General features: G+C 41.3%; 1 protein-coding gene across 1 annotated transcript in view; it reads left to right on the top strand.

Moving 5' to 3' along the window:
- Nucleotides 1-1,783: 1,783 nt before the first annotated feature.
- Nucleotides 1,784-12,923, top strand: part of LOC119143299 (protocadherin-9-like) — a 392,588-nt gene continuing 381,448 nt past the window's right edge. Inside the window, exon 1 of the mRNA XM_037377458.1 lies at nt 1,784-1,845. Within this exon, the coding sequence (XP_037233355.1) occupies nt 1,798-1,845 (48 nt within the window). The 5' untranslated portion in view covers nt 1,784-1,797. The remainder of the gene's footprint in view (nt 1,846-12,923) is intronic.

Here is a 12,923-nt window from a genome sequence, read left to right as displayed (position 1 = left end):
CCTTTCCAATTATTTTCAGGAAACAATAATTATTTCTGCAAATGTGACTTATTTCTATAAAGGTGACTTTCTGCCAAGTAAGAAGGTATTTGGTAATATGCAGTCTGCCTTCAAAAACTCATCACTTTATCAAAATGGATAAAACTGTTCAATATAGATTCTCAAAAGAGAACTTGATCCTTAGAGACTCCTTTGCTTTTTTACTACTTTAATTCTGTTGCCTTTGGGTGAATTGCTCTTCATTTGTACTCATGTAAATGAGGAAAACAATCATATGTAAAATATCAGAGGAGATACAGGCAGATTTTAAAATGAGTCATTTTCAGTGGCATTTACCTTTCTGTTAAGCTATACTGTTAATCTCCATGGATTGTGTAAGTGCCTTTTCACTCAGAGTGTAAGACCAAATAATATTTCTGCTTATGTAAAGCGTTTTGGTTTTTTTCAAATGAAATTTTAGATGACAAAGAAGGGACTTCCTGAAGTTAGTTGGAAAAACTTCAGATATCAGAGGAGAATATTTTTGTGAGATAAAAGAGTTAAGATGACTTTCTGCTTTCAAGGGGATTTCTTGGAAAAGCTTTCAGAACTGTGGTACAATTCTCTAAGAACAAACTTGTGTGAGGTATCTGAGGTACCTGTTGGGAGTGCTTTGCAAGAGACATGTGTTTTCCATTGCAAGTAAAAACTACAATTTAATGTAAAGTTTTCTGATGATTTTGCTCACTACGCGGTGGTAAATGAGCAGATAAACTGTTCTGTATAGGATACTAATGTCCTTTCTGAATATGGTGCACAGAGTGCTTGTTGCAATTTGGGCATATTACTCTCTACAGAGAACGGATTTGAAATTGTCCCACTTTCCAGAGGCATTACCCTTGATGTAATGTTCTCTCGCTGAGAAGCCTTATTTTCTCAAATACAATAGAACAGTACAAATGCCTGGTGCTGGGTTGATACCTGAGTTTCTGACTGTCCTTCAAATGCATATGTCGGTCTGGCTTATATTGTTCTGAGTTATTATGGTACTGTGCTGCTGTCAGGTTGGATAACCAGTTTCTCAAGGAATAGGCAGTTTTGAAGATTCTGCAGTCTTAGTAACTTACTGAAGTTTCCCTCCACAGTTCTCTTGTAGTCACATACACACAGGGTCCTTGTGACTTGTGTCCTTGGAGACATGGTATATTGGGGTGTCTGAGTATTATACACAGGAGGGAACCTGAAGTGCATTGTGCTATTTATATTCAGCAGTTAGTAACAGAGCATGAACATCCATTAATGCTCCCACATTAAACACAGCTTTAATTGCAGTTTTAAAGATCTGCTGGTTTTGCTTTTTAGAGTCTCAGGGTTGATTAATAATATCTTAATAAAAAGCTTAATAGTGCATTAAACTTAAAAAAAGTGTCTTATTATGAGACAGCGATTTCACTTGGTAGTTCACTAAACAGAATAAAATCCCATCTTAAAATCTGTTGCCTGGCTGCAGCAAAATGTTACACAATCAGCCTTCAGAAACCACACTGACATTTGATGTAGCATTTTAAATGTTAGCACACACGTTTGGTACCAGTTACCAGGTACCAGCACACACGTACTAGGCTACAGCCTCTGGAGTTTGTTGAACCCTCATAAAAAGTCCTTTATCTATTTTGAGTAGAAATTTGCTAACATTTTACTTTCTATATTACCAATATTGGGCCACTGGGGAGGCGGGTTATCTGAAGATCTGTAGTAAGAATGACACATCTTTTTTATTTAAATATTATTGCTTTTTAGGCACTGAATTTTGGAGATATGCTGAAGTACTTGTGGGAGATTTGGGTGCCTGAAAAACCATGGGTGGTAAGATATCAGATCCACTGAAGTCAATAAAATACACATTTAATTTTAAGATAGGTATTTTGGGCCCTGTTGTCACTGAATTCAATGGGCAAAACTCTTGCAGGGCTCGTAAGAAGTGCATTACTGGAAATTTATGCAAGTGTATTTCCATTCTTTTCAGTATTGTCAGACTGGTGTGAAGTTGAAGTAATGCCTGTGGTGAACTAGAACTGTGTGGTAGCATCTGTCAGGGGGAAGAGCAAATTGATCAGCTGGAGGTTACAAGACATTTTCTCTTATCTTTGCTCACAAAGTGGCTAGCTATTGCCCATCAGAGCAATTCATGGTTCACAGCTGGGCCTACTGAATAGTACCTTTCTCCAGGCATCCTCTTGTTACACTTGTTTTACACCTGCTCTGGACTCCAACCCAGTAAGCCAAGAAAAATAACCCATCTCCTGTTGAGGACCATGTGGACTTCTCAGAAAAAAAGTCTGGCAGATGCTGTTTGTCTTCCACTTTCAGAGGCAGTAATCAGAGAAGAACCAGGGTTCAGTGCTTTGATCTCTTAAGACTCTGCAGTAAGGAGGAACTGTCGTCTACTTAGACGCATAGTTTCTTCTCTGTGCAGAATTGCAGTCTAGTCTGTCGGTTTCTGTGCTGGGTTTTCTGTGTGGAATCAAGGACTGTGGTTTCTGTCCACTATCTGTGCTTTCTAAAGACAGTTTCTCCAAAATAAGTAACAGAAAACTCCATGTAGAAGGTCAGAACTTGCATTTGTGTTAAAGTTTAAAAGTAATAAATGCAATTGCAATTTAGTTACATCTTATGTTAATTTCATTACATTTGTTCAACTAGTTAAACTACAAGATTGCAGTAAAAAGTTGTTTTCTTGATAATGTAGACCTCTTTCCCCAATACTATGCACTCCGTGTCACTCACTTTAAGCTACATTGGAAGAAGAAAATTTCCTGGAAATGGGAGTTTCCAGTATCAGACATTAAATTTTAAACTATGTTTTCTAGCAACCTATTGGATATTTGGTGGTTTATCCTTTATAGTAGACTATTTTAGCCTCAATCTAGGGACTTCAGAGACAGGGGAATTGTATTAAGTTTTTAGTGTAAAATAGTATGAATAAACTTTGTTGAATCTCTTAGTATACTATAAACCTGATAAATTCTTATTAAGGCAATGTAGAATGGTTAGACCACACTGAAGTGGATTCAGGCAGTGGAGTACCACATGAAAGTAAACGTGCACTTAAGCTCTTAGCTCAGTTTTGGGATATCTAGTATCAGTATTAGAGTGTAGTACTTCAGCAGAAGCTGTCACTTCCAGTATTTTATTTCATTAGACAATAATTACAAAATAAGGTGTCTTTATGTACTGTTTTATTTAAAGCTCTAAGAACAACATATACATAATACTTCATAGTCTAGTCAATTTTTTTGTGGGAAAGTATATTATTCTGCACATTACATTGTAAAAGCTGGTCTTTTAACAGTTACAGTTGTTAAGAGAAATCTTTGCCATGGTAGTTGGAAGTTAATTACTAGAATATAAGTTGTAAAGTAACTAAACAGGAAGAAAGGACTAAGCTTTTAAGCTAATTTCTGGAAGATTTTATGGAACTTTCTCATTCTTTCCATAAGAGTTGTTGCTCTTTGTCAGACAAATCTTTTCAGCTAGGTTTGGTGCTTCAAGAGAGTTAAACAGATAGGCTATTATTTCCCATGCCTGTTCTAGGTTTTAAAACATGTGGAGATTTATTCCCTTTTCTCTACCAGTTGATATTGGGCATGGAAAGCTTTGTTGTTGTTGTTTTTTTTTCTAGCTGACAACGGCAGCCTGACTAATCACTTTAATTAAAGCTTCTTTTCCATCCATGTGAGTGATATGCTTTGAAAAAATCCTCCAACCCTTTAATTATGGAAAGCATTTTAAGTATTTGAATGTATTTTTATCATTTTAATATTGATCTTCACAGTCTGAAGAATAACTAAGTAATGTTGATGGTCTGTAGTGTGAATGAGGACTGCTCATTTTGCCATGCATTACTGAGTATGAATAAGGAAATACTGTATTCTTGCTTTTTAAAAAAACATTTGAATTACCTGTGAGTACTTTGCTCATCTAAATAGCAATTACACCATCTCTTTCTAAAAGATTCTTGGTAAAGCAAAGCTCCATTAACATTGCATGTAATAAAATCGAAAAAACCCTCTTAAAACAAGTTTCAGACTTAATGGATTTTCTGTTTCTCTAAGTTAAATTTTAGCCATTGTCTTTAATGGTGGTGGTAGCTAGACCTAAAGATTAGATGCAGAAATTCTTAGATAAGTGTCTGGTGTATCTGATTAAGCAGCAGTTCAGACAGCACAATTTTGTGGGGGAACTTGGGATGGAGTGGGCTGGATGCAGGAATGGAAACACAAAACTCAGTGATCAGCAATCTAGAATGTATTTAGCATGTAGGTAGTGCCTCGATAGCAATTTGTCTTTTAAGAAACCTATTCTACAGCACACACACATGCATATACACATGCATGCACATGCACGCACATAGGCACACACCAGTCAAAGCTGCATTTCCTCCAGCCCAGTTCAGGCAAGCATGCAGGGGGTACAGCACACTTACTCTATAGCTGGGTCCTGATTGTCAGCCGGACTCCTGTGTGCACGGTTCAGGCTCAGCCTTCTACGTGGTGCTGGATGCCCAGGGATGTGTACACTCTTGAGGAGTCATTGTCTTAACTGTTTATTACTTTATAAATCATGTTGTTGGTATAAGTCATTATAAGCCAAGCTAGTGAGCCATGTGGCCTCACTAGTTATACAGCCTCAGGCCAGTCTCCTTGATATCACCCATATGTAAGGCCAACTAGCAGTTGTCACTGAGGTTTCTATCACTCTGGTCTCCCTACCCAAATGTGTTACAGAAGTGTGAAGTCAGCAAGAAATACATGATGGAGTTCAGCTAGTGCAGCTGTGTTTTTCATGTCATACAAGGTTCATTTTGTTATTTGCAGATGGGCAGATGTAGTCATTGTCCCATTTATCTGAGCAATGCTTTTGGGTAGACTCTATCCGTGACATGATCAAAATGATCCCTTCTAGAAATATAATGGTACTTTGGCATTGATAACATCAATATCTGTTCCTTTGGGGTGGAAACACCCCCTCCCACCCTAACATTTAACAGAACCCTAAAGTAACAGAACCTTTCTTTGAGAGAAGAGAGAGATGCAGAGCTGTAGGAAATGGTCTGAGGTTAAAGGAAAGAATCTGAGACTATTCAAATACCTCATTTGAGTATGTTCCGTATAAATGACTTGGTTTCCAAACAGTAGATTATGCAAGCGTATTTTTTCCCATAAAAAGAAAAAAAAAAATAATTTTCTCTGCTGTTCAAGCTAGATGGTAATAATCATTTGAGGCAGGATTCTGAGAAGAGGAATTCTCTGTACATTTTTTTTTTTGAGTTTGCATATAAATATATGGTTATTTACCCTGGCAGAGGTTTTCATAATTTTATTTTGTTCTGATCATAACTTCCTGTGCCTATTAACTGGTAAAAGAAGTTTCTTAACTTGAATTCAGTGATGTTGGACAAACACCTATCTTCTTTGTAATTAGATTTTATTATGACTTTGTTTTCAAAATAAGCTGCTTTTTAGTTTAAAGCTGTCATTAAAATTACTTCTGAAGCAGCTCTTTCAAATGAATCAAAATAGATGGTGGTCAATGAGGTACTACTGTTTTGTCTCAAATGTGGTTAAAGTGAAACGGAGCAACCTCAGGTTTATATAAAAATACATGTTTACATATGTATCTTGACTTCATTTTTCTCCCTAATTAGTAGCATGCTATGTACCATTCTTGACTTTTGATTCACCCCCTTGGTGCCTGCACCTCCCCTTAGGGATCCCAGCTGTTTTCTCCTCCTGCTGTAATTGAAATCAAACTTGTTCCAGCCTGTAATTGATAGTGAATCTAACCATCTAATGCTTTCTATGAGACAGATGCACAGCAGAAGCACATGAAACAGCATATGGAAAACCAAGTACCCTACTGGGGTGAATATAGATCCATTCTTGTTATGTTATACAATATTCCAATACTTTCATCAACTAGTTCACCTATGTTTTAAATTGAGAGTGTGATATGTATAGAAAATTTTGAGTATGTGCAATGTATTAATTGAAATGGTTAGGTCAGATCTCTCTGTCCTCATGAAGAGCTGCGCCTCCAGACTGCTGTTACGCATTATCTTCTTCACCTGCTCTTTTCTCGTGACATGTCAAGAAAAGGTATTCTAATGTCTGTCTGAGTGTTGTTATGACAGGTCTAACGGCTTATATGGGAATGTAAGTCTAGGTGTTCTCTCTCACCCTTGTTTTGGCATCTAGTGCAAATCACAATCTTGTATAAAGAGTGCATCTTTTATTCTCCAGAAGGTGGCATTTGCTAGGAATCTACCATTTGAAGCAGGATGGTGCTGTCAGTACTTTAGTATATTGCTGGTTTTCTTTCTCTCTCAAACCATATAATACTTCCATTAGTAATGATGTAATGAATAAAATAGTAAGATGTTCTTTTATCCTCTATCTCTCCATTTCTTTCTATGTATAGTATATAAGAGAAAAGAGCGCCAGTCATGAACTGTTATATATGTCATATTTTAATATTTTCAAGAATGTGGGGTTTTGCTTCTTCGCCGCGTGCGCGCACGCGCGCGCACACACACACACGCACGCACGCCCCCGGAATCTACTCTAGTTCCCACGCTCGAAGGGTTATATAGTTTTTATAGCTTTCTTCTACCTCTAGCTTCTCCTCATGATACAATATACAGTAATTAAATATAGAACTAAGGAGAAGTCATAGATTAATCGTTGGCTACTGGATTTTTTGAGATATTTTTGAGGTATGTTTTCTTAGCAGAAATAATGTAATAGTCCCCTGTGTGGATTTCCTCATACTTGGTTTTGGAAGGAGCCTCATGTGTTCCTTGCAGTGCTACCAATAACAAGGTGTTATCAGTACATCTGAGTCAGGCAGACCAAGGCTTTGAGCGATTGCATCTGTAACTAAGACTGAAGACCCAGCTTAAGTATAAAAATCAAATTCGTACTGTTCCTGACTCTAGATATGGCTGCCCTGTGTAAAGTTCAGCAGGATTTCTCCTGGGGTAGCGAAGTTCCTTTAGGTATATCTAAATAAATGTTAGCATTCTGGTGAATACTTACAAAGAGATTTGGAGGAAAGCTAGTTATTTTGTAACTCCTCAAATTATACCTGGTTTCTCAGGGACCTAAGAAAAAACAGAGTAGAAATTAACTTCTTCATGCTGTTCACAATCACAGTGGAGATTCTTCCTGTTAAATATTTATCCATCGTGGAAGAAGAAAAGAGTTGAACAATCAAACGGTGTTAATTTAAATGTCATAACCACAATTAGAACAAAACTGTGTCTTTTTTCTAATTTTTCTTTAAAAATATATATTTCTGTGTATTACACAGAAAATATGATTTATTGTTCATTAAAATATTATATAAAAATGAAAAGTAGTAAATGTATTAAGGCTAGGCATGTGATTATTTTTAAGTCTTGCTATATGCACGGATGATGGTTCCATTATTGTGGAGTAATCTAAGTTGGAAGGGACCTTCAGAGGTCATCTGATACAGTGTCCTACCCCAAAAGGGCTAATTTAGATCAGGTTGTTCAGGGCCTTGCTCAGTCAAGTTTCGAGTATCTCCAAGGCTGTCTCCAAGGCTTGCCATGGCCTTGCTGGGCACCCTGTTCCAGTTTTTGATCATCTTTGTGAATTTTTTTCGCTTCATATCAAATTAGAATTTTCCATGTTGCAACTTGTCTCCAGTGCTTCTCATCCTATCAGTCTTCAAAAAGAGTTTGGATCCATATTGTCCAGGGCCTCCCATTAAGCAGCTAAAATTGCAACAACTTTTGCATCTTAAGGGTGAGCACATGTAGCACTCAGGGGCTACCTTTATGCTCTATAGCCTCCTGACCAACTCCTGACCAACCTTCTGACTCTTTGCTGGGCTTACTCCAGTGTTTTCCTGTACCAGAGAGCTCCAAGCTGGGCGCATCATTCCACATGCAGTCTCAGACATGGAATCATGGAATCCTTTAGGTTAGAAAAGACCTTTGAGACCATCAAGTCCAACTGTAAACCTAACTGCCAGGTCAGCAGTGTGCCTAAATGCAACATCTACAAGTCTTTTAAATACCAGCAGGGATGGAAGGACTCAAGCAGTTCCCTGGGCAGCCGGTTCCAGTGCTTGATAACTCTGTTGGTGAAGAAATAGAATGCCAATCTAAACCCCTCCTGCACAACTTGAGGCCAGTTCCTCTCATCTTACCACCTTACTTTGGAAAAGACACTGGCATACTGAATAGAAAGGAAGAATTGCCTCCTAGAGCTTTCTCGCTACATTGTTACTGATGCAGTTTGACCTTTGTTTAAGGACACTCTGCTGATTCATTCTGGAATGGTTGTTTACCAGGACCAACAGATCTTTTTTGCTGGGCTGTTTTCTATCCGGTCGGGCCCCAGCCTGCATTGTTGCACGGGGTTATTCCCTCCTGGGGCAGGACTCCATGCTTGCCGTTGCTGCGCTTTGTGAGGTACCTGTTGCCCATTGTCCCAGCCTGTCAGGCTTCCATGGAATCGAAGCCCGGCCTTGCAGCATGCGGAGCGCTTTCCCCTCGCATGGAGTCATCTGCGCGCTTGCAGAGGGTGTACTCTGCCTCACGGTCTGGCTTATTAATAAAGACATCAGGTGCTAAATCAGCGTTGGCCCCATTATCCACCCCTACCAGCCATCTGCCCGTTGGACTGAGCACCTGTGATCGCAACCCTTTGAACCTCAGAGTCCGAGCAGTTTTTCCAGGCACTTGATAGTCTGCCTACCCAAACCATGTTTTCATCAAGTTGTTACTATGGATTAAAAAAAAAAAAAAAAGAAAAAAGCCTTGCTGACATCAGGGAACCTCTTCTTCACCAGTGCAGCCATCTCACCACAGAAGCTAATCAGGTTGGTCAAGCACATTTTGCCATTGGTAAATGCATGTAGGCATTCTCTTGTTTTTGCTGATAGTATAACTTCCTTTTTAGGTTTCACAGTCCTCACTAGTATCAACTCCAAGAGAGAAGTGGGTTTCATAATTACAGCTGAGGTCAGTTAGAATTTCCCCATTATGCATGCTGACTTATACGGTGCTTGTTTGACTTGATGGGCATAACACTCAACTTTTCCCATGCTTTGAGGAAGTTGTCATTGATGATCAATCAGTTCTGCTGAGCTCCTTTACCCTCCAGGGCTGTTTCCCATTAGCCCTCACCAACCGGATCCCTGAACAAATTTAAATCTGCTTTTTGAAGTCTAGGTTTGTAATTTATTTTTTTTAAAATTATTATTATTATTATTATTTTAGTAATAGATCCAACTGAGTGTCTCCTCTGGTACGTTTGTCAGCCACCTGTACACCTGTATCTAAAAAACATTTATTGATGCTTCCTGGAAATCTCTTGAAAATTTGTGATCCACCATTTTGCCCTCTCAGAATCATAGAATCATGGAATCATTTAGGTTGGAAAATACTTTTAAGATCATAAAGTCCATCTGCTAACCCACTGGACTGCCATATCCATCACTAAACCATGTTCCTAAGCGCCACATCTATGCATTTTTTAAACACTTCCAGGGATGCTTGTTCTACCACCTCCCTGGGAAGCCTATTCTAATGGTTGACTACACTTTCAGTGAAGAAGTTTCTCCTAATATTCAATCTAAACCTCACCTGACATAACTTGAGGCTGTTTCGCCTTGTCCTGTGGCTAGTTATCTGGGAGAAGAGACCTATGCCCACCTGCCTATAACTTCCTTTCAGGTAGTTGTGGGGAGCAATAAGGTCTCCCCTGAACCTCTTTTTCTCCAGGCTAAACAACCCCAGTTCCCTCAGCCGCTCCTCATAAGACTTGTGGTCTAGACCCTTCACCAGCTTCACTGCCCTTCTCTGGACATGCTCTGGCACCTCAGCATCCCTGTTGAAGTGAGGGGCCTATATAATGAGAACAGTATTTAAGTTGTGACTTCACCAGTGCAAATTACAGGGGGAAGATCACTTCTGTAGTCCTCCTGGTCACACTGTTTCTGACAGCAGCCAGGAAGCTACTGGCCTTCTTGGCCACTTGGGCACACTGCTGGCTCATGCTCAGCTGGCCATCAGCCAGCACCCCCAGGTCCTGTTCTGCCAGGCAGCTTTCCAGCCACTCTTCCCCAAACCTGTAGTGTTGTGTGGGGTTGTTGTGATTCAGGTGCAGGACCCGGCACTGCTCCTCATTGAACCTCATACAACTGGCCTTGGCCCATTGGTCCAGGCTGTCCAGATCCCTCTGCAGAGCCTTCCTGCCCTCAAGCAGTTCAACAATCCCACCCAGCTTGGTGTCATCTGCAAACTTAGAGAGGGTGAACTCAGTCCCCTCGTCCAGATTGTCAGTAAGGTTATTAATTAGGACTGGCCCCATTACTGAGCCCTGGGGAATACTACTGGTGACCAGCTGCCAGTTGGATGTAACTTTATTCATTATGACTCTTTGGGCTCAGCTGTCCAGCCAGTTTTTTACCCACCATTAAAGTACACCCATCCAAGCCATGAGCAGCCAGTTCCTCCATGAGGATGCTGTGGTAGATGGTGTCAAAGGCTTTACTAAGGTCCAGGGTAGACAACATCTGCAGCCTTTCCCTCATCCACTAGGTGGGTCATTTTGTGTTAGAAGGAGAGCAGGTTTGTCAAGCAGGACCTGCCTTTCACAAACCCCTGCTGGCTGGGCCTCATCTCCTGGGTGTCCTGTACATGGCACATGATGGCACTCAGGATGATCTGCTTCATGGCCTTCCCTGACACTGTGGTCAGGCTGACAGGCCTGTAGTTTGCTGGATCTTCCTTCCGGCCCTTCTTGTTGATGGGCATCACACTGGCTAACCCCCAGTCTTCTGGGACCTCTCCAGTTTGCCAGGACTGTTTTTTAATAATGGAGAGTGGCTTGGTGAGCTCTTCTGCCATCTTCCCCAGTACCCTCAGGTGAGCGGATGCCATCTGGCCCCGTAGACTTGTGTGTGCCTAAGTGGTTTAGCAGGTCACTAACTGTTTCCTCCTGGACTGTGGGGACTTCATTGTGCTCCCTGTCCCAGTCTTCCAGCTCAGAGGGCTGAGTACAAGCTGAGGGAAGCTGGTCTTGCTGTTAAAGACTGTGGCAAAGAAATCACGAAGTACCTCAGCCTTTTCCTCATCCTTTGTGGCAGTGTTCCCTGCTGCATCCAGTTAAAGGATGGAGATTATCCCTCGCCCTCCCTTTGTTTCTAATGTATTTGTAAAAACACATTAAAAAGTCTTTATTGTCTTTTATGTCAGTGGCCAGCCTGAGTTGTAGCTGGGCTTTTGCCTCTCTAATCTGGGCCTTGCATAACCTCGTGACATCCTTATAGTCCTCTGGAGTTGCCTGCCCCTTCTCCCAAAGGTGGCAAACTCTTTTTCCCCTGAGTGCCAGCCAAAGCTCTCTGTTCAGCCCAGGCCAGTCTTCCCTGCTGGCTTGTCTTTCAGCACATGGGACAGCCCGCTCCTTCACCTTTAAAACATCCTTCTTGAGGGATCTCCAGCCTTCCTGGATGCCTTGGCCCTTTAGGACTGTCTCCCAAGTGACTGTGTCAACCAGTCTCCTAAACAGGCCAAAGTCTGCCCTTCTGAAGTCCAAGGTAGCGGTTCTGCTGACCCTTCTCTTTATTTCTCCAAGCATTGAAAACTCTTTAGCACCTCGTGATTGCTATGCCCAGGATGTCCTCTGACCACCACATCACCTACCTGTCCTTCCCTGTTTGCAAACAGCAGGTCTGGTGGGGCATCTCCCCCTGGCTGGTTCACTCACCAGCTGTGTCAGGAAGTTACATTCCACACACTCCTGGAACCTCCTAGACTGTTTCCTCTCTGATGTTTTGTATTTTCAGCAGATAACTGATAAGCTGGATTCCACCACTAGAACAAGGGCTGTGATCATGAGACTTCTCGCATCTGCTTGCAGAATATTTTACCTGCCTCTTTATCTTGGTCGGGCGGTGTATAATAGTCTTTCACCAGGATATCTGCCTTGTTGTCCCTCCCCTATTCTTACCCATAAACACTGTTACCATCATTAAGGTCCAGATGATCAAAACACTCCCTGACATATAGAGCTACCCCACCGCCTCTCCTTCCTTGCCTATCCCTCCTGAAGGCTTTATAGCCATCCATTGCAGCGCTCCAGTCATGTGAGTTATCCCACCGTGTTTCCATTATAGTGACTGTGTGATACATTTCCTGCTGCATGATGGTTTCCAGCTCCTCCTGTTTTTTGCCCATGCTTGTGGCATTTGCGTAGATGCACGTCAGTTGTGCTATCAAACTCATCTCCAACACTGGCATGCTGCCTCCAGGCTCATCTCTAGTGAGACTGGTTTTATTCCCCTCCCCCTTCAAAGGTGTTGGGGTTGTTTGTATACCCCCTGAGAATTACCCTTGTGATTCTGAGGCTTCCCCCAGGTTTTTAAAGGCTTTGCTTCCTTTTCTCTTGATCCATCAATCACTCTGTCATCACTGATCTTGATCCATCAGCACTGGACTGGTAGGTCGCCTGCTCCTGTGCAAAGCTCCATGAATTCAAACTGCCCTTTTCTACAGAATGCAACTTCTCCTCACTTGTCCTGAGGAGGCTGGATGGGTTCCCTGCAATTTGTTTTCCACTCTGCACATGGGTATGTACCGGCACTTGAGGTGAATGCCCCCCCCCCAGCTGCATTGTGTTTACAGGGGATGTACCTCATGTGCTTACTCCTGAGCACTTGCTTTCTCCTGTCCCTCCTCAGATAGTCTCAGTTCTTTTGTCCACCATCTCCAGATGTTTATAGCCCTTCTGGCTAGATTAACAACCTTCTCTGCAAGTCTGGGTCTAGCTCCAATTCATTAAATATACTATGACATAGAAATGTTTTGATACAGGTGTTCATTGTGTACATACAAAATATCTATGCAT

The sequence above is a fragment of the Falco rusticolus genome, chromosome 2 (assembly GCF_015220075.1).
Source record: "Falco rusticolus isolate bFalRus1 chromosome 2, bFalRus1.pri, whole genome shotgun sequence".
Classification (NCBI taxonomy): domain Eukaryota; kingdom Metazoa; phylum Chordata; class Aves; order Falconiformes; family Falconidae; genus Falco; species Falco rusticolus.
The sequence above is the reverse complement of the archived record's forward strand: the minus strand, read 5'-3'. Positions and strand labels throughout refer to the sequence as shown.